The following is a 21,924-nucleotide window of genomic DNA, read 5'->3' on the forward strand; positions in this document are numbered from 1 at the left end:
ATAGATATATATGGAGAGAGAGAGAGAGAGAGAGAGCAGTAGAGTAGTGAGGCATATACACGTGGTATCTGAGATAATTTGGTGGAATCGTTAGTTAGCAACGGGGAAAACACATCACGTTACGCTCTGCCACAGTACTGATGAACAACTGTGCATGGGATTAGCTGCTAGCTAGCTCCTCGCTAGGTGAAGCTAATAATTTCCCCGCTCCCGGTCGGCCCCGGCCTCTCTCCCTCTCCTCCTCTTCCTCCTCCCCGCGCGCCTTATCCTCCTCTCTCTCTCTCCATCTCTCTCACTCACCGGTCGCCTTCCATGTACACCACCTATGCCCTCTAGTCTTTCTCCAGCTTCCTCTCTCTCTCTCCTCACCTTCTTCTCTGCCTCCTCCAACATCAAGAATCCATTTATTCATTCACCCATCTCTCTCTCCTCCTCCTCCATGCCCTACAAACTACAAAGTACACTTCCTCTTCCTCCTCCACCCTCTCCCTCTCCCACTCCAGTGGCTGGCCTGGCTACCTAGCCACCTAGGGTCATCTGCTCCTACTCTCTAGCTCTCTCTTTCTCTCTCTAAGATCACCCGGCCGGCCACCAGCTGGGGATGAACCTGACCAAAACACCATAAAATAGTGTGTGATCTCCCCACACGCACACAGAAGCTAGCAGCAACAAGCTTCATTCGCCTCACCCTCTCCCATCATATCATATGAGGAAGCAGGATTCTTTCCAACCTACAATATATCTTTTCCCTGATGGCTAGCTAGCTCTTTCTCGGACTTTCTTTCTTTCTCTCTCTCTATCCGTCTCTACCACATCGCACCACCTAACCTTCTCGAGCTAGACCCACCCACAACGAGAGGGAGGCAGGCAGGCCGCCCGGAGACATCAAATTCATTCTCCTCTTCTCTTCCAAACAACCACCTCACTTACCAGCCTAAAAAATCCAATCAAAGAGAGGTATAGTTGGTTTATATCTGTGTATATATACCATGGCCTAATTGATGACCATGGACGTCGCCGGAGACGCCGGAGGTGGCCGCCGCCCAAACTTCCCCTTGCAGCTTCTTGAGAAGAAGGAGGAGCAGCCGTGCTCCAGCTCGGCTGCAGGAGGTGGTACTGGGCCATCATCGGCGGGTGGCAACGGGAACAATGGATCGGGACCGGGCGGTGCCGGAGGGGAGATGCAGCTGCGGAAGGCGGCGCCGAAGCGGAGCTCCACCAAGGACCGGCACACCAAGGTGGAAGGGAGGGGGCGGCGCATCCGGATGCCGGCGCTGTGCGCGGCGAGGGTGTTCCAGCTGACGCGGGAGCTGGGGCACAAGACGGACGGCGAGACCATCGAGTGGCTGCTGCAGCAGGCGGAGCCGGCGGTGATCGCGGCCACCGGCACCGGCACCATCCCGGCCAACTTCACCTCGCTCAATATCTCCCTCCGCTCCTCCGGATCGTCGCTGTCCGCCCCGGCGCACCTCCGCGCGTTACCTAGCCCCGCCGCCGCCGCCCGGTTCGGATCCCGTGCGGACGCGTGGGACCGGGTTGTCAGCCTCGGGTTCCCGTCCGAGGGCCCCGCCTCGTCGTCCTCGTCGCCGTCCCCGCTTCTGTTGAACTTCCACTCGGGCAGCGTCGGTCTCGATGTGCAACCTTCGCCTTCCGCCGCTGCCGCCGCCGCCGACCTCTCCAGGAAGCGGCGCTGGGAGCAGGAAATGCAGCAGCAGCAACAGCAACAACAGCAGCAGCAGCAGCAGCAGCAGCAACAGTACCAGCAGCAGATGGCCGGGTACACGCAGAGCCAAATGCCGGGCACCGTGTGGATGGTGCCGAGCAACAGCACGCAAGGAGGTGGGCCGTCCGGTGGTGGCGGTGGCGGCGGAGGAGGCAGCGGGGAGTCCATTTGGACGTTCCCGCAGATGAGCAGCGCCGCCGCGGCCGCCGCCGTGTACCGGGGGAGCGTTCCGAGCGGGCTACATTTCATGAACTTCCCTGCACCGATGGCGCTCCTACCGGGACAGCAGCTGGGGCTCGGCCCAGTTGGAGGCGGCGGTGGCGGTGGAGGAGGCGGGGAGGGGCACATGGGGATCCTTGCCGCCCTCAATGCTTACCGGACACAGGCGGCGACGGATGCCGCCGGTCAGCAAGGCGGAGGAGGAGGTGGAGGAGGATCTAGCCAGCAGCAACACGGAGGCGGCGGCGGCGGCGGCGAGCGGCATCAGAGCATAAGCACCAGCGACTCGTAGGGCTCTGAAGATCGCGTCGCGTCGCATGCATTGGCCCGGTCGGTGTGACTTTGATCTGTTCTTTGTCTTGGTTTCATTCTTTCTTCTTTTGTTGGTTTCCTTCCACTCTCTCCCTAGGCAAGAGCTTGCAAGGACTCACACACTTAGCTGCATTCCATGGCATTCTTACGTACGTATGCTAGGCTAGCTAGCTACCTGAACTTGTGCTTATGGGTGAGAGCGAGGTGATGATGCCTGGGAGGATCAAGAGGAGGGAAACGCACGCAGCTGCATGCGGAGAGATTGTTCTTTTTGTTCATTTAGCTCTAGAGTTTGATCGAGTGCGAGCAGAAGAGAAATTTTTTTTTATCAAGCATGGCAATCCATTATCTGCATGCCATGACGATGGTTCATTTTTTTTTCTCCACAATTGCTAGTTCAGTAGTAATACTGGCCTCTCCCATGTTTTTCTAGCTAGGCACTCACCATTGATTTTTGCATGCTAATTGAGTCCGTTGGTTCCTTGATTAACATGCATATATTGTCTTAGCTTTGATCGATATATAACATCAGTCACCATGAGCTAGTTAGGGTTTTAAACGGTTACTGATCCGCTTCCATATCCGTGACATCCTCCGCGATCAAGCAGGCAAAAGAAAAAAAAATTGCACGTAACATACGCGTATAGCAAGTGGCCGTGTACAGAAACAACGTTCCAAAACTAGCCATTCTACCAGCAGGAGGAGGCCCGATGAAGAAAAACGACTCAACGAGACGAGGGAGGCTAGCTGGCTGGCCAGCTGCGTGGCAATGTTTTTGTCATCTGATGGGCGAACAACCTGCAGAGAAGCCAAGCTAGCAACCGATGGCGCCGTGGACCACAGAGAGAGAGATTGAGAAAGAGAGAGAGAGAAAGAGGGAGACCGGGCGGCGCCCGTTGAGGCGCGGACTCGAGTCCAACAGTGACGACGACCAAGAGCCACAGCCCGTACGGTTTCCTTTAGTTTTTCGCGCTCGCTGCCCCGCGAGGCGAGCCGTCACAATGATTTCCCCCCACGCGGGCGGAGCGTACGTACCTACGTGAAGTACGCACCAAGTCACCACCGCGCGCGATGCATCATCATCAGACCGATCGATATATCGATCCCCCCGACCCAACGTCACGGGGCGCGCGGCGGCTACGTGTACTGCGTGCGGCAGCAAACACAAGGCGCACGTAGTACACCGGTGCGCGCGAGCAGCAGCAGCAGCAGCAGCAGCAGTAGCAGCAGGCGTCTCATTGATGGCGCGCTTGTCGTCTCCCGTCGCTCTCGCTCGCCGCGCTCCCAAATCTCGATCTCCCTCCCTTCCTCCTATATCCACCTATCTCCTCGCTCGCTCGATCTCCGCACTCGCACTCCCTCTGTCAGATCGAGCAGCTATACCCAATGCAATCCATCCACCCATCCATATAAAGCAGGGGCGCAGCGCAGGGAGCAGAGCAGGGGGGGATGCAGTAGTATATGGTGGTGATAGTACTAGTACCGCCTCCTGTGCCCCAGGGTTGCCCTTCTCGGCCTTGTTTTTTTTTTTTCATTGCATGTGTGGTTACCTTTCCGAATCCATGTGTTGCCCTTGTTTCTTGCTCGACCTTGGGGACGCAGATAGATATGCAGGGCCAACTGCGCCAAGGCTAGCTGAGGTTATGTGTGGCTGGCTGGTACGCGGTTTTGAATTGTTACACTGTTTGGATGGGTCATGCATGGGTTGGGTGGTGGCTATGCCGGGGCTGATTTTTTTATTAAAAAAAGAAAAAGAAAAGAAGAGTGGGTTGGGTGGATGGACGCTCGACACATGTCCCTTAGAGGCGCGCGCCCAGTATAATAGTGGTTGCTGATGAATGAACTGTAACTGCATATGAAATTATCGTGTTGATTAGTAGATCTAGTTGAACATTGAGTCACCAGTAAGTCCTGTTTATTTACATGTGAGGTTCTACATAGGCGGGGTGCATAAACAGTTTAGACTCACATGTCAGTCATGTGAGACATGATTAGCTGTAGTTCCATGTAAGTTTGTCGCACTTATTTTTAGCTTGGCTATGGTTTTCAAAAAACCATAAAGCCGTTTGTCCGCTGACAAGTAGAGATGCGTGTGAGGGGACTCTATCAGCATCTGGGTCCTACGTGTCAATGACCAGTGGCATGATAATCTGGCTAAAATGAGGTCAGCACAGTCCAGCTGCCGAGTTCAGGAGGGAAAGAGGATGAGACCAATACGTGCTGGACCTGTCGGTTGTTCTCTGTGCCATATTGGTGCTGTCACATGTTGAGCAGATTGGGTGCATTGAGTAGTAGAGGCTGTAGTAGTAATCGCCCAGCCACTAAACACATGTGCTCTTGTCCTGTTTAGACGATGCTCTCTCCGATCAGACTTAACGTACATATATACGTGACACACAGGCTTCGCAATTTAGCATGACACTGTTGTCCTTTGATTAGCATCTCTCTCTCTCTCTCTCTCTCTCACTCACTGAGAGACAACAGGGGTCATCAAGAATAGGACTTGACAGTTGACAGTAATGTGCTAATGTCTCTCTCTGGGGGAGAGAGAAGGGGAGACAGAGAGAGATCACTGTAGGCTCACAAGGAGGGAAACAAATGGTTATGGTGGACACAAAGCAAACGAGGCCATTCGAACAAGTTCAAATACCCAACTGTTACTGTGCTGGTCTAGTTGTCTACTGCCTGGCTTTTCCACGCACCAGCGCCCACTTCAAGAGCACCAACGTAAACAAGGAGATCGAGAACGAATAATAATTTTGAAAAAAAAAACAAAGGTTCGTGCATAAATCAATCATCTAGTATACGCATTTTCATGATTAAGTAGGGGCAGCGACATTTTCTAGTGCTTTCATGCACCATTCCTAGATCCTGCTTAGCTCATCATCTCCCTGCAGGTACTCTCGCTGTTCTTCTTGAAATCAGCGCGTACATAGATATATAAATAAATATATATAAATACAGCATGTATTTCAGTAACCGTACGTATGTGCTGCATGCTGATGAGTTGAAGAGCAAGCTAGGTAGCTTTTGAAGCGAGAGCTCTCATTTTGACCTCGCTTTTGTCAGGGCTGTGCGCATTTTTCTTTTCAAAAGATAGCAGCAGCTGGTGCGTGCGTGTATGTCGAGGTGACACCAAAATTACAGGGAGAATTCATAGGGATCATGAGTAGTGTAAAGTACTACTATAACAACTAACTTATCGCATCGCGCGCCTTTTTCTCCATCACTTAGCTTGGAGAACCTTGGACATGCATGGTCTCTTCACTGGAGAAGGAATTGAATCTTCAGAGCGGCCATGGCTATAGCCATAGCTAGCTATCGAGCTTGTATAACAGGGGGCTCTCTTCATCTCGTCTCTCTCTTTATCTCTTTATGGGCCGGATGCATGCAGTCTTCGACCTCAAAACAGCAGCTTTATGCGATCAGATTTTGTGCATAGTGTAGTGTGTGCGATGCATAGTAGGGGGTGTTTGGAAACTAGGGACTAAATTTAGTCCCTCTCACAAAAATATAAGTCTCTATGATAGGAACTTATATTTTTGTAAGAGGGACTAAAGTTTAGTCCCTCCAACCAAACACCACCTAAAGTGGGGCTAAACTTTAGTCCCTCTCACAAAAACATAAATTTAGTCCCTAGTTCCCAAACATCCCCTATCCCTTCAACCAAACACCACCTTAGTGGCTTTTTCGCAGTGCATGCTATAATTCTTTTGCTCCCCGTCTCCCTGTAGTCCTTTTTCAGAAAGGTTTTTGTGTCTCACTGAACTTTCATCCTCGCCTGTCGCGCTTGCTGCCCCTCTCGATCTCCTTTCTGCTCCTCGAGATCGACTCCGCCATGATTTACGTTTGATGGACCGATGATGGTCTTTCATTGCACAACTCAACCCATCATTTCGGCTGACCACAATTTGTTTCAACCAGCGACTGCCTGCCACATTGCAATGAATTTTCCACCCACATCTACTCCTATGCCTGAATAAATGAATGCTAGCAAGAACACACTAGATATTCAGAGACCGAATACTTCAGAAAAGTTACAAATGGCGCCAAACAGGAAGGAATCAAGCTAGGAATTGAATCATCTATACGGATTATTTTAGTTGTACTATTGGGAGACTGTAATTCTTGTCCTGTATATGCTAGATACTGGCCTCATGCATGCATATGCTAACATTCCTAGGCAGGTTTGTCTTCCTCTAGGTCATTATAATGTGATTAGAACACTCTAATGATTTTTTAAAACAGATGTCAGTGGTCCTTGCTGCTTCGGTGTTTAGTGCAATAGATACTATAAAGAGGACTAAGTAAATTATCTGAAGAGTATCAATTAGGGCCTCTGACTCTATTGAAGAGATGCGTACGTTTGCTAACGCATGCCCTCCCCAACACCCGTCAGAGAATAATTAATATTGCTCCCCTGCAGGACATAAACACGTTTTTTAAAAAAATTCTTTATTAACACGTAGTACGTAATTCAACAAATTAGGTGTTAGTCAGACTATAGCTAAAACTAGTACGTAGTCCATTTTGTCGTTGGCATACATATATATATATGACTCCTCTCGAGTCTCGATCTCTTTCACGAGAATCGACTATCGTGCTACTTCCACGACCGAAATCAAGATAAAGTTGTCGTTGAACCGTATGGTTTTATTAATTTATCTCTTCTAAAATCAGCGTACTTTTGGCATATAATTTTTTCTCATATCCACTCAAATAACTAACAAAAAAATTAAACTGGTTTAATAATCTGGGGGAAGTGGATTGGTTTCTTTGAATTGCATGCAAAGATTATGTGACTTAAGTTAAAGGTGATCCCTTTCCATGAAAATGAATCATTAGCCCAGATCATCAATGTCCTTAATCCACTTTTAAAAAAGAAAAACAAGCATCCTATCTAATACACAGCTGGAACAATTAGTGGAGCTAACCTTTTTGCTGACAACCCATCATACAATTAATCGGTTAGTTCTACTCTGCAAATTGGCCTTCTAAATGATGAATACCCCCCAAAGCCTATTAAACTTGGGGGCGTAGTACTGTACCCCTGACCATTTAATACGTACATATCGTTTAATTAGAACAGACCGGTGCAATCCTGTCCTTTAAAATCTTCAGTTCAAAATACATAAATTGAGAAAACGCATATATCCATGTTTTTAATGGTTATGGCATATCATTGGAAGAATAGCTTAACTTCAAATGGTTGCTTAAAATTATACTTGACGCCATGTTTTTTAATAGATGACGTCATTGACTTTTTCTTACATGTTTGACCATTCGTCTTATTCAAAAATTTTATGCAAATGTATAAGATATAAATCACACTTAAAGTGCTATGAGTGATAAAACAACTCATAACAAAATAAATTATAATTACGTAAATTTTTTTGAATAAGACGAATGGTCAAACATGTGAGAAAAAGTCAACGGTTTTATCTATTAAAAACGGAGAGAGTATATGACGCCACACTTAATTTGACTTGATTTTTTCCACTTCTTTCCCTTTATAGGAATATTTGACGCTACCTCCCTTTTATATGCAAGATTTTTTATTTATAGATATGAAGTGCAACTTCGAGAGTGTCCACTAACTAGAGATACACACAACCATAATTGTAGACCTCCCAAGCCTTGTGCCTTCTTAATTACTCACTACAGCATAATCATTTTTTTATATCTCATAATACAAACAAAGCATGCATACACGCTAGCACGCAATTAACGAGCACATGCATCTCCCTCTTTTAATTTGTTTTTAAAAATCATCTACCCTCAAGAACTCAATTAATATTGGATGAACGCATGCATTAATTGATTATATTTATTGAAGTGATCCAAATGATAATATGTTAATAATTATTTATTGTTCTTCGCATTAGTGGTGGTTGTGTCTTATATTTTTGGAACGGAGAAAGTATAAATAAGTGTGAGTGTAATTGTTAAAAAATGATTTGTTTTTTTTTGGTAAAAATATGATGCCTATTCCCATTTCCAAAAGACCCACCCTGCATCTCCAAGACAAGAAGAGGAAAAGAGAAAATATAAAGGCATTATTATATACGCGAATTTTGTTCGAAGGACTACCCGCTGGATGCCTGAATTACTGAACGACACACCTGCAAATTATAAAGACAAACTTAAGGCGCGGTACTGTTCTTAGCTTAGCTAACATGCGACGTGATTAAATGCGTTTATGCACGGATATATGAAGATAGCAGCTACTAGCTGCAGTCGCCAGACACTGATCAGACACACGAGAGCGCATTAAGACGGGAATTAAGGTCCACGCTCGCTGATCGGCATGCTAGCTCGATCGATCGTACCTACTCGCGGCGAGAGGGAGGAAAGTAATCAATCAAAAACAGGAGCGGCCGGCGGCATGATTGCCCGCTCCCTCTCGATCCCTTTGCGGATTGATCGAGTTCGGAACACGATGAGAGGAGCAGGGGCTAGCTATATGGGCCGCAAAAGCGAAAGATGTAGAGTACGGGTGTTTTTCTGCCGCGCCCGCCCGGGCGATCGATCGATCGGGCGTGCACTCTCTTTGTCGTAATCAATCAATCAACTCCTACCTAGAGCAGATCTAGCTAGAGATGATATGACACATATATATACTCGCTCTGCTAATTAACCTAGGGCCCGTGCGTGTCTGTTACGTACGCGTGGGCTCAAGCATGCAGTTTCACCCCGTATGCATGTTAGTATGTTAACAACTCTTAAAAAAAAATATGGTTGTAGCTAGTCTAGTTCGTGTACTCCGTGCCGCCTGCAGGCATATATATATTACTAGGGTAAAGGGCTGGAAAAATCGCAGCAGATAGCTATATACAAGTCGGCGTAATTGGGAGGAGCTAGATATTGAGCTACGCGCACGCATCTGTGCATAGTTGGATATATAGACGATCCAACGTTGGTAACATACCTGCTGTGTCTTCTAATGCAACTATACAGCACCTCTGAATTAAGAACGCTAACCATGCTCCATGCATGGACCGGCTACTCCGACATGCATTTACTACATATATGCTGATATGCCGTCAATCACATGGATCGAGGAATCGACCGTGAAGAGACGTCGCGGTTTATCGATCGAGAGATCGATCGATCCAAGTGGGGAGCGCGCGGCCGGCCGCAGCATGCATGCATGATGGATTGATCGATGGCCACAGCGACAGCCGACAGCACGGCTGCATGCTGCTGCCACGAGAACTATATATCGCCGATTCACCACCAGACGAGCAGCGCTGCTCCGATCCCCAGCTAGCGCGGCCGGCCCGGTACGTTGGTGATGACCGTGCACCGCGACCCAGCTAGCTTCCTCGCGCCCGGCCGCGCGCCATTCCACCGTAAATTTACTCGCGCGATCTCCGCGCGCGCCCCCACTCTCGGCGCGCGTGTGCAGGATAGGAGGAGTAGGAGAGATCTTTAGATGAGGCCGGCGACCGAGGAAGGTTGGAAAGTTTCGCGGACCAAACACGAGCGGGCCGCGGGCCAGTCGCTTTCGCCTTTCGCTCGAGCCAATCTCTCTTTCGCTGGTGTCACTGGGGGAAACCGGCCGTGCGACCGGCCGGCCATCTGTCGTCGTCAGTGGTACATGCCAGAGTAGACGTGTTGGGACAGCAGAGCCAGATCGGATGCTATACGGGGTAACGGGTGTACATAGGCACGATTAGATTAGCATCCGTCATTATCTGTTTCCGTTTCCTAATTGTAGTAAAGTATTCCATTAAGAAGTGTAATGTATCACCACTAGGTTTTTATAGTCTTTTAATTTATTAGGAACGCTGCGTTCCTAATAAAATATTCCATAAAGAAGTGTGTTGTATCGCCACAATGTTCTTATAGTTTCTTTTTTTAAAAAAAAACTAGGGTTTTTATGCGTGTTAAGTGGCCGTGTAAACTCATCTGAAAGGAAGAAAATTTACGATTTTGCTACATATTTGTCGACAAATTTTCCTCCAAAAATTTGACAGATGTAATTACAGTACAATCGTAGTGTAATTACACTGTAACATACATGTAATTACACTGTAACTATAGTGTAACTTGTATGTAACTTTTAAAAATCTCTCTGTAACATGTTATTTTGGTAAAGTGGAGGTCATGAGAACAATTTCTTTCACATATGTGTGTGCTATGATTTGTTTTCTTCCTTACCAAAACAAATATTGTAATAGATCTAACGATTCAAAATTATGTGAAACTTACATATATAAGTTACACTGTAGTTACATGCAAGTTACAATGTAATTACATATAAGTTACAGTGTAATTACACTATAATTGTACTATAATTATATCTGTCAAATTTTTAGGAGAAAATTTGTCGATAAATGTATAGGTAGTCCCGAAAATTTATTAGCCCATATATTGATATGCGCATTGGGCCCCACACTTTGCATCTGCATCTATTTGGACCGGTCCAGCCCATCTCATGCGCTTCTCGGCCCATCTGGTACACCGCAGAAGAATTACAGAACCCTAGGTCCACGCGTCGTGCACGTGTTCACCGGAGGTGCTCGTCAGCAAAGCAGGCAGACAACACAAAAGAACAAGAAAGAGGAGTGGGTTGGCTAAAGGGTGAAGAAACCAAATAAGAAAAAGATAAAAAGGGGAAAAGGTCGCCCAGCGGCTGAAACCGACCTGCATTGCTCCTCGCTGCTTTGGATTCGCACTTCGCAGCTTGAGACCGGGAGCAGGACGAGCGGCGGAATGGGTTCCGGATCCGGATCTTTCCTCAAGGTGGTGGTAAAGAACTTGGATGTTCTTGCGGGGTATGCTCTTCTGATCTGAAAGATTTTCTGGTTTCTCTCTAACCTCTAGCGGAGATCCCTGGTAGATTCCTCTTGTGTTCTTGGTAGGATTTGTGTTCTGCGCTGCGATTTTGTCCAAAGTAACCGTCTCTTTGGGATAGCTAGCGGAAGACCATGTAGGGATTGCTGAGAGGATTGATTTTGTCATACTACTGGATGAAGCTACGAGAAGTATGTAATTATGCAATGTTGCAGGCCTGCAGCTTACGACTTAGCAATTTTTAGGATTTTACATTACAAGGATAAGAGTTTTTGACTTGATTATGCTGTTCGTAGTATTTCCAGCATCTAGTAAGAGTTCTCACACGCAATCCTTTTGCCTACTTCCAAAACAAAATGACAATAAGATTCCTCACAATGTTCAACCATAGGATGCTGGTATACAGCTTTTAGTTAGCAGTGCCTTTCTATTGTTGATGTAATAGTAATTGCCTACCATCATGAAGATGTTGCTCATTCATTTAGTTTATTAGCGAATTGTAAAGAAAAAAATTCAACTTATACGAAACTTACTTGATGTTTTTTTTGGACGAAGGACTATAACTTCTAACCTCTGCACCAACTAATGTGTGTGGACACCAAGAGTTTAATCATGGTGGGTGGAGTCATGCACTCACGACTTCACCACCACACCAATGGTGTTTCCCAACTTACTGGAAGTAATAACCTTTAAACAATAATTAGCTTTCTTTCTTTTAGCTAAGGGACAATCATCATGCTGTAAGTTGCTAAATGCAGCTGATGCAGGTTTTCAGGAAGTTTCAGTTCTATTTGCACTAAGCTGGGTTTTTTTTTTTTTTGGCAGGCCTATAGTTTCACTTGCTTATCCACTGTAAGTTACTCCAGCACTTTCTTTTGTATGTAATAAATACATACTTCTTGCATTCTAGTTCTGATTGGACACCTTTACAGATATGCATCTGTTCGAGCGATAGAAACAAAATCTGCTGTAGATGATCAGCAATGGCTCACATACTGGGTGTTGTACTCGTTTATCACTCTATTTGAGCTCACTTTTTCTCCGGTACTTGAATGGTAAAGGTTCTTCCACAGCTTGGGGGATTATTTTCATAATTTATTTGTTCTTGATTGGTGCCTTTAGTCTAGTGTGTTGCATTCTGAATCTTACTACTTCCGTGAAATATTTCCTGTGATTTTAGAACATTCTTGGCAGAACAATAAATACAAGTACCATTTTCTACCAAATGAATTTCTTTGTTCTTCACTTTGTCTGGTTTAGTGGTAGAATTTGTTATTATTTGAAGACTAGGGAGTGGTGTTCGTAATGCACAAAGATATGCTTACTCTAGACGAATGTTTGCAGGCTTCCTTTATGGTCTTATGCTAAATTGTTTTTCAATTGCTGGTTGGTCTTGCCCTACTTCAATGGTGCTGCACATGTCTATGAACACTTTGTGAGGCCAATGGTTGTCAACCAGCAAATAGTTAATATCTGGTACATCCCAAGAAAGGATGAGTCAGATAGACCCGATGATGTGATATCAGCTGCGCAGAGATACATTGAACAAAATGGATCAAGAGCGTTTGAAAGTCTGGTTAACAAGGTATTATCTACTTATGGATCCATTTAAAGTTAGAATTCTTCTGTGAACAGAAGTAGTCCCCTTTTTGTCTCCTGCTAGCGACCTTTCTTTTTGGGTGTCATATCAGAGTGCAACCTACTTATGTGTTTTAATCTTTGGCACATAACATTTCAATTCATGCAGTTTAAGGCTTCAAACACAAGGCGCTCCATTCTGGAGGAGGTAGAGGCTGAAAGAAGAGCCAAGGCTGAACTAGAAGCAGAAGCAAGGGATGAGAATCCTTTCTTCAATCAAAATTATCGGTACTAGAAGTCAGGTGAGCGCTGGTTCATTTTGTTCGTTGTACTACCTGTGCCTTTTGCAATACTCATGGGGAGCCTTGATTTCACTTTAATGCAGGGTTCATAGGATCAAATTTATGCTCATGGGGTATGTGTTCAAACGATCATGGATTAGTGTAAATAGGTTCTAGGATTCGAGTATTCTTGCTACTCTTGTTGATGCAGGGTTCTTGCCATGAAGTAATAAATACTAGTGAACTAGATTTGGCTTCTATCATATGAAAATGCTAGAATGAACAACAGCATCTGCAGACAACTGATTTGGGAATTTTGTTTGGTCCTGTCTAGCAACACATATGAGGCGATCTGTTCACAGAATTAGCACCAATTACTCTATTGTACCGCTGGCCCCGCTCTTGCCGGATGGACCGTTCCAACGTAAGAACGACTTACGAGTATGATAGCACTCTAATCAGAAATGTTTGTTTCAAACACTCCAAAAGGTTCTCAATCGTGGAAGCCACCAATCCGAGCAATATAATGCATAAGCAGTTTTGTTAATGACATCTTATACTCTTATACCGGACAGAAAACCAGGGTAAACACTCCCGATTGGCTACTGAATTTCCAGCCCTGTCAAGACATCAATTTTCCCTTAATTTTGAATGAATTTCAACAGATTTCAAACAAAACCGTTTGAGAATCACATTTTGAGCCAGCTCAGGATGTTCGAAATTCATCGAGAATGTGAACTCTGAACAGAAGAATCCCCACAAACGTGCAGTCATTTTCAATGACAACGGGGAACATACAATCTGGAATGATAGGTTATATTGAGCAGAACATAAATATTGAGTTGCTCAGGTGTTGTACAGATCTACCCTACTCAACCTATAATACATGCTCAAAATCTTTCTTGCTGAGACGAATTTGCTAGTCAATCGAAAATTGAGCTGTAATTTGTAGATTATAACGCAGAGATATTAACAAGCTGCAACCAGTTGTATCTGTATGTACCACTAAGCTCCAAATATGACTGAAACAACCCTAATATGCGATGCGGCTCCACCAAGTCAAGTTTTCATTCTGGCTTAGACGCAAGCAGCTTCAAGCCTGCCCCTTCTATACAGTGCATACCCTTCTCCATGTAGTTGCTTCGATCAAAGTTGGTCACCGCATTTTTGCCACGGATCTCAATAGCAGCAATGTCGTAAGCCTCCGCTGCTTCTTCCTCAGTTTCTGGTACAAACAAGAGAAAAATCATTAGAAAAATAGTTTTCCTTCTCACAAAACAGGAAGAATTAGAAGCAGGCATGTGCATCGTACTGAAAGTTCCCAGGTAAATGTCTCTTGTTCCAGCAACCAGTCCTATGCGTGCCTGCCACCTCCCATCTTTCTGCCTTCTATAATAGGGGCATGGTTTAGCAGAGTTGAGTAAAACTTTTAAATAAGAAACAAGCCTTGGCAACAAACTGAAGGGAATGAAAAAGAGATGTCACCTAGTAACTCCTCTATAAATAGAAGCCCCTCTTGAGAAGCAGCTACTTCTTCTGCAGGAGAAAAAAAAAACTGTTAACACAATCAACCATCTGAGTAGCACAATGAATAGATATATCCATTACATACCTTCTTAGGTATGTTACGCATTCCTCTCGAGACATGTCCCTTATGTCCTCCAGTTCCCTTTCGTATTCTGAAACCTGGAAGATATTGACTCATAAGGTCACTGGAAGGCAAAAGCAAAGGGAGGAAAAGAACTAAGAATTTACCGAGAAATTCAGCTTTGTATTTTGGCCCCAGTATTTAAGAGCTGCAACATCATATGACCTGGCAGCTTTTTCCTCGGTATCATAACTTCCTGCATAGTAGGAAATGTTGAGGGAAAAGAAAAGACCCTACACATACAAAATTAGGACAGAACAGAGCTGAAATAAACACCGCTTACCTAAATAAACTGAAGCACCGCCATGTGGGAACATCATTGCAAGAAACAAAGAAATCATTAGTAACCAACTACTCAGAAATAACCAAATGTGTATATAAGTCATATATTTTATCATTTGCAACAGAAAGGGGAAAAATAGAAAGTAGGAATTTAGATTGCACCACGCGCCAATAAAATGTATGGTTTCATTAAATGCAATTCCTTTTGTAGCTATGACTATTTGTATTATTTCTACCAACCGAATCAAAATGTAGGGCCAGAAGCTAGGTGTATCAGACTTATTTTGTGGCCTGCTCAACAGTTATTTGAGTCATTCCACTTTGCTGGTTGGGTAGGTGTTGGAACAAGATCCAACAGGGATCAAGCACAGGGGAAGAAGGGATGTGTTTTTTCTCTATTCATTCACCGTCCCCCCCCCCCCCAATGGGGGACGTATTACATCCTTATATAGTCTTACATTGGTATGGGAAATGACAGGGGTGGCCCTTCTGGGCTTAACTCAAGAGTGGTGACCGACAGGTGGCCCCCACTCAGGGGCAGTCTGGTAGACATCGGATGGGATTGCGCTCATTAAGCCAGCATCCCTGGGGGATCCCGTGTTTCCCGGGGTGCGCTACTCGAGGCCAAGGCACGATAACGAGGTACCTCGCCCTCCACCCAGCGTGCTGAGCCACTGGTGTCAAAGGTAGTTGGCCGCCTTCAATGCACCATTAAGGCTCTTCGTGATCTTGTGCCGGCCATTGCCTCCGGGGTAGACGCAGGGCTCCAGGGTCCCCCTACGGGTCACATTCTCCGGAGCCTGACAGAGCATTCGGAGCCCCCCCACCCCGGCAGGGCGGCCTCCGCTTCTGAGCCCATCGAGGGCAAGATCAGCGGGAGAAGAAGGAGGCCCTTCATCCCCCTCTGGGCGAGGTCGAAGCCGCTCCCCCAACAGTAAGCAATAATTGTACTGTAGCTAAGGTGTGCAGCCCGTAACTAACTGGCAGTGAGTTAATCAGATAAAAGCTAGGGAATGTCTCAAAATGCAAATGAGCAACTAGTACAGATAGCAAAGTTGTAAAATGCTGAACAAAAAATTAATTCATGTCCCACATATCACCAAAAGTCCATAAACAGAAAAACAATGCCTTTGGAGAATCTATTTCATATTCACGAAAATGTGTCCCAAGAATTACAGTCCAAATGTGTCCCTTGTGCTCTAATTCTTAGTCATCCTGATTCGTTTGTTACAATGATACTGATTGCTGACCACATTAGCCAATAACGGTTGCAAAGTGACAAAGCATAAATAGAATATAGAGAAAGTGATGGTCGAAATATTACGCAAGTTAATTATAATCCCTTCATAATCTAAAATTTTCACAATTATTTATATTTATAGGTTAATCATATGTGTTCTGGCAATGCCATCAAATAATTTAATATAACAGATATTGTAAATAAATTAGATGCAAAAAGTAGTACTACCTTTGTCCCATAAGAATGGCATCTTTGGCTCTGTACCTGGAGAGGCCCAGAGCTAGAGATGCACTCACTTATTATGGGAAGGAGGTAGTACTAACCATTCAGCCAATAAACCATCTACTGCTGCACCGACAGTTTTAAAATAGATGGAATACCTTGCCTTCCCTTTCTTCTCCGCCCTTCCATTCTGCACGAACTGTCCCACAGATGAGCTTCATATTTTCCACTCCATCTATGCCTGCAGAATCAGTGCTACTTTGGTGAGTGCCTCCCTCTAAGCTTAGAACAGGAATGATTTGGCTGGTTAAGACAGTAAAGGGACAGACAGAATGCATCGTTTTGCCTCACTTGATCAACTATTAATGACAAGAACACAACCAACAACCTCACCTGGTCACACCATGGAAACTAGATGACCGGGTGCCTGCAGGTCGCACAGCCGTAGTTCCAGCAGTACCACTAGTTCCACCCTTCTCATCTCTATAACCTACGACTGTTACAGGATTAACTGAATCTCTAACATCATCAGCAGGCTCATCCTTCTTGACAACACTAAGAATAGTAACTCTCTGATCCTCAGGGATACCATCAGCAGACTGTCCATTCTCTGCCACATTTGCCTTTGCATTCTTATCATTGATAGGGTTCTTGCTGCTTGAAGGGACCACTGAATCGTTCTTTCCTTCGGCACAGGTCTGAACATCAACTTCATCAACTACCTCACGTTTCGGGATCTTCTTGTGACCAGTACCAAGAGACTCAACTCCCTTCGTGGTGTTCGAATCCTTAGCTCCTGACTCCACTGCAGAGTGCAAGCCATCCTCATCCGGGGCGGTCGCCGCACACGCCGCAGTTGCTGGCAACGAATTCAGATTGATAGGGGAGCTCCTCTCCGCCTTCTCATCATCCCCTGATTCGCCCGCAGCCTTCTCCTCTTTCAAAGAGCTCTCCATTTCCTGCCCAATATTAACCCTAAGCCACCAATCAATCGCTCTACCCACGAAATGTCTACAGGATAAGAGAAGCAAAAAAATCATTACGAAGAGAATCATCCAGCTAGATCTAAACAAATTATCACGAAAACCACATAATCACTATATCGAGCAGCAGGAAACCTAGAGCATGCAAGAATCAAACAAGTATAGTAATCAGGAAACACTTACCCGTGGCCGGAAGGGATCGATGGGGACGAAAGATCCGGACGCCTCCTCCGAAGACCCAAAAGAAGAAGAAGAAAAAAATCCTACAGCGTCGATTACCACAACCGCGAGAGGCAACAGAAATGGGGAGGAATCAACTACCGAGGCAGGACATAAATAGGGGCGACGTCAAATTGATTGTGGAAACGACGAGACGACGACGAACGCGAGCGGCGAGCAAGGAGGCGGCTCAGTGGGGAGTGATGCGGGAAACAACAAGAAATTTCTCGGGGAAACCGAGAGAGGAAAGTTGGGGAGAAAAATACCCAGATTATACAATCTGTTCTTCTTATTATTATTTTCTATCTCCCCCCTCATCCTTGGGCGGATTTTATACGATCCGATGCTTAAGCACGGAGGACGTAAGCAGGTAGGTAATTAATCCGCGCTTATAAATCCGGATTAAGGTTTATCACTCGTGTAATCCGCTTCGTGCTCGACGCCGCCCTCGTGATGCGTGCCAGGCTGGGAGAGGGGAGGGGATGGATGAGACGCGCGGCCCGTGCGGCGCGGCCACGTGGACAGCCGTGATGTGCTGCTCTCCGTGGGACGGGCGGATCCGCGCCGTTTGGCGTTGGTGGGGGGGGGGGGGGTGAACTGGAACGTTCTAGGCGAGCAGCCCAGGGAGCCAATCTCGAGGCGGGCACCCCCGCCGCTCTGGACGGCTGCGAGTGGCGGACGCATCGAGGGGGGTCAGGGCACGCTGCACGTCTGGGAATAAGTTCACTTTGGGTCCCTCTATTTGTCTCCTAGTCCGATTTTCATCCCTTGACCACAAAACCGGGTATAACCCATCCCTCAACTTATGAAATCCGGGCAAACGAGGTCCCTCGGCGGTTTTGAAGGTGGTTTTGGCTGACGTGACGCCTACGTGGCTTGTTTGACTAGGTCTTCGCCCCACGTGGCATTAACGTGGCGCTTACGTGCCAATTATATCCCGGAAAATAATAAAAAGCGTGGCCCCACATGTCAGCTGCACACAAAAAATAATTTTAAAATGGTGGGGCCCATGTGGGCCCCACATGTCAGCCTCACTCCTCTCATCCTCCCTCTCCCCTCTCTCTCTTCTTCCCTTTCCCCCCTCTCTCTCTCCTTCTGGGTGGCGGAGCAGGCGAGCTCCAGCGGCTGCGGCGGGCGTGGTCGGCGCCGCCCCCCGACCAAAGCGCGCCGTTGGCGCGCGGGTGACTGAAGAAGCGCGTGCGCCGAGCGGTCGGAGTCGGCGAGCGCCGCGACGTCAGAATCGGCCGGCGGCGGGAGGATGTTGGAGAGCGCGAGGATGTGGGACCTCGCCGTCTCCCACCAGGACGAGGTAGGGTCAGATGCGGACGCCGCCGACGAGTTCGAGGGGGCGAGGCTGCCTCGGTGGCGAGTTGGGGGCGCCGGCGGAGAAGACTAGAGATGGGGGCGGCGGCATCCTTCGCTTGCGCCCTGGGGCCCCGCGCGCCGCCGACGCCCTCCTCGCCGCTGCCGACGCTAGCGCCCTGTAGCCCCGCACGCCGCCGCCACCCTACTCCCGCGCCGGCGCCGCCAGTCACGGCCGCTTGCGTCCTTGCGTCCTCGGAGGCGAAGGTCTGCGCGGGCGCGTCCACGTGCCTCCCCCCACCGCCCCCGCCGCCCACGGCCGTGCTGCCCATCGTCTTCGTCGACGGCGACCAGACCGTCGACCTTGCAACCGTCACCGTCCCGCCTCCTCCTCCTCCCGCTTTCCGGCTTCACTCGCCGCCGGTGGGGCGCATCTCTACGATGGGTGCCGATTCCCGCGCCGCGCCTTCTCCTTCTCCTCCTCCGCCTACTCGATCCAGTTGCCTCCGTCCTCCATCACCGCCGCCGCCGACGCCCCCATCCTCTGTGCGGCGGGGGCCAGCGCGGGTCAGGGGGACCGCGCGGCGCCGGCGATGTCCTCTCATCGTCGTCCCCTCCGGCATCGTCCTCCCCCTTGGCATCGTCCTCCGCTCTCGGCTCCGCGGTGGCGCCGTCGCCACCGCCAGACTGGTTCCAGCGGATCGCGGAACGGTCGCCTCCACTCTCTCGCCCTGCTGATCGAGGTGTCGGCGAGGATCAGCCGCCGCCTGACCCACTTCGCCCCTCGGATCCGCCCCCCGTCGCCCGCTCCAGCTGCCGCTCCGCCCCGCCGTCGTCCGCTCCGGCCGCCGCCCATGCCGCCCAAGCTTGGAGAGCGAGAGAAGAGGGAGGGAGAGGATAGAGAGGGATAGAGAAAAGGGAGGATGGCGTGTGGGTCCTTATGGGCCCACCATTTTTTATTATTTGTGTGTGACTGACATGTGGGACCCACGTTTTTTTTTTATCTAGTTGCCACATAAGCCACGTCAATAACACGTTGGACAAAAACCAAATCAAAAGGAGCCACGTAGGTGCCACCTCAGTAAAAACCGGACACAATACTACCGAGGAACCTAATTTAAACGGTTTCGTAAGTTGGGGAATCCGTCGTACCCGGTTTTGCGACCGAGGGACGAAAATCGGATTGGGCTACAAATAGACGGACCCAAAGTGAACTTATTCCGCACGTCTGCGCCGCGGCAGCAGTAGCAGCCGTTTGTTGGGCTTTACTCCTCGGTTGAGTCCAAAGTTTCTGCGATGTTGATGGGCCTATCTGTGGTGAACATGTGGAGTTGGGCTTAGTGCGAGCGAGCTACACACCTCCGCGGATTTCTTGTTTAAGTACACCAAAGCTCCCTCAACTTGTCATCGAATTACAAAATCATCCCCCAACCGTAAAACCAGATATATAACATCCCTTAACTTACAAATTTTTACATCCTTCGGTGGTTTTGACCCGGTTTTATCCTACGTGGCTGGTGAGTCAGCGTGGGACCATGTGGACCCCACATATAAGGACGCCACGTCATCACCTCCATCTTTCCTCTCCTCTCCCTTCCTCCTCTCTCTCTCTCACTCATCTCCCTCTGGGCAAGCCGGCCGGCGGTGGGGAGGAGGTCACCAGGACGAGGAGGTCGGACGGCCAGCCGGCGATGCGGCAGCGGCGACACGGGAGAAGAGGAGGGAAGGCGGCGGCAGGAGCACGAGGTGCTAAAGCAGCCTCCATTAAAATCGAGCAGACGAAGCCGAGGCGGATTTCGCAAGAGCTAGCGCAAGCGTCGGCCATGGAGGAGGTCGTCGTCGGCAAGGAGCGCAAGCGCCCGCGCTGCGCGCTCGTCGGCGTCGGCGGCCACGACAGCGACGTGGCGGATGAGCCCGGTGGCGTGCGGGCGAGAAGGACAAGCACAGCAAGGTGGTGACGTCGCGGGGGCTCCGTGACCGCCGCATCAGACTGTCGGTGCCAACGTCCATCGCGTTCTACGACATCCAGGACCGCCTCGGCGTCAACCGACCAAGCAAGTCCATCGAGTGGCTCATCTGCGCCGCTCTCGTCGCTCGACTCCTCCTTCGTCCTCCCCAACGCCGCCCAGCTCCTCACCCGCGGAGGCCGTCGAGCGGGCAGCCTTCGGAGGAACAGGCGCGCACGAGGAAGGCTACGGTGGCGGTGTCACCTGGGAAGTCGGGGGAGAAGAGGCGGAAGACGAGGTCGGGGTGTGCAGCGCGGAAGGCGGAGCGCATCGCGAAGTTGAGAGTGTGGAGGGAGGGGTGGATGCCGAGGCGCGAGGCGAGCACCTCGGCGACGTCGGGCGGCCAGAGCTGGATCAGGAAGCCGTCGACGCCAGGGAGCGGCGACTCGTGCTCGTGCTCCGATGCGAAGCCGGGGAAGCGGCGGTGGGCGGAGAAGGCCGGGGAGGTGGTGGCGCGGGAAGCCGATGGCGCGGAGCGGGGTGGTGGCGGACGACGACGATGACGATGATGGCAGCCCGCGCGCGCAGCTCCTCCCCCGCTGCTGCTAACGCCGCCCAGTTCCTCCCCCGCCGCCGGGCCGCGCCGGCGCCGCTCAGCTCCTCCGTGCCGGCCATCCGCCGCGCCGGCCGTACCCAGCCTTCTCGTCGCCTGTTGAAAGAGGAGAAGGGGAAGTAGAGGCTAACATGTGGGGTCCACGTGGGTCCCACGAAGTCAGCTGCCACGTTGGTCAAAACCAGAGTCAAAACCACCGAGGGACCTAGTTTGCACTGGTTTTGTAAGTTAAGGGTTGCGTTGTATCCAATTTTGCGGTTGGGGGACGAGTTTATAATTCGATAACAAGTTGGGGGACCTTCGGTGTACTTTTTCCTTCTTGTTTTTAATTGATTGTTGGGTCAAGGCCATATAAAACAGTGTGACCTTGGGCCGTTGAAAGGCTATACCCCTTAGGCCCTGTTTGTTTTAGCTTATGATTATTATAATCTAGATTATTAAGCCAGATTACTATAAGCTGGATTATAATAAGCTGACATAAAATAAGCTGTGAGTTGTTTGTTTGTCTGGATTATTGGGTTTGAAAGGATAAAGTCTATAATGCCCTCAGCTATCTG

The 21,924-nt window shown here is 48.6% G+C and overlaps 3 protein-coding genes across 6 annotated transcripts; 2 read left to right on the plus strand and 1 right to left on the minus strand.

The window, feature by feature from the left end:
* Positions 1–236: 236 nt before the first annotated feature.
* Positions 237–2,626, plus strand: LOC4330722 (transcription factor TCP15). The gene has a single exon (XM_015768530.3). The coding sequence runs from the start codon at positions 1,002–1,004 to the stop codon at positions 2,232–2,234; it is 1,233 nt and encodes a 410-aa protein (XP_015624016.1). The 5' UTR covers positions 237–1,001; the 3' UTR covers positions 2,235–2,626.
* Positions 2,627–10,835: 8,209 nt separating this feature from the next.
* Positions 10,836–13,226, plus strand: LOC4330723 (HVA22-like protein a). The gene is made up of 6 exons (XM_015770946.3): positions 10,836–11,034; positions 11,879–11,905; positions 11,986–12,108; positions 12,398–12,638; positions 12,801–12,933; positions 13,017–13,226. The coding sequence occupies exons 1-5, from the start codon at positions 10,973–10,975 to the stop codon at positions 12,924–12,926; spliced, it is 579 nt and encodes a 192-aa protein (XP_015626432.1). The 5' UTR covers positions 10,836–10,972; the 3' UTR covers positions 12,927–12,933; positions 13,017–13,226.
* A 481-nt stretch (positions 13,227–13,707) lies between these two features.
* Positions 13,708–17,810, minus strand: LOC4330724 (AP2-like ethylene-responsive transcription factor PLT1). 4 transcript variants are annotated; one of them, XM_015770943.3, is made up of 9 exons: positions 17,471–17,810; positions 16,698–17,263; positions 16,463–16,545; positions 14,844–14,852; positions 14,668–14,756; positions 14,525–14,598; positions 14,398–14,448; positions 14,225–14,301; positions 13,708–14,137 (listed from the first exon to the last, which is right to left on the minus strand). In XM_015770943.3, the coding sequence occupies exons 2-9, from the start codon at positions 17,258–17,260 to the stop codon at positions 13,980–13,982; spliced, it is 1,104 nt and encodes a 367-aa protein (XP_015626429.1). In that variant the 5' UTR covers positions 17,261–17,263; positions 17,471–17,810; the 3' UTR covers positions 13,708–13,979. The 4 variants fall into 4 exon arrangements, with proteins under 4 accessions (XP_015626429.1, XP_015626430.1, XP_015626431.1 ...); XM_015770944.3 differs by having other exon boundaries at positions 16,698–17,279; XM_015770945.3 differs by having other exon boundaries at positions 14,225–14,298; positions 16,698–17,315.
* Between the last annotated feature and the right edge of the window lie 4,114 nt (positions 17,811–21,924).

This window comes from Oryza sativa, chromosome 2 (genome assembly GCF_034140825.1).
Source record: "Oryza sativa Japonica Group chromosome 2, ASM3414082v1".
Lineage (NCBI taxonomy): Eukaryota > Viridiplantae > Streptophyta > Magnoliopsida > Poales > Poaceae > Oryza > Oryza sativa.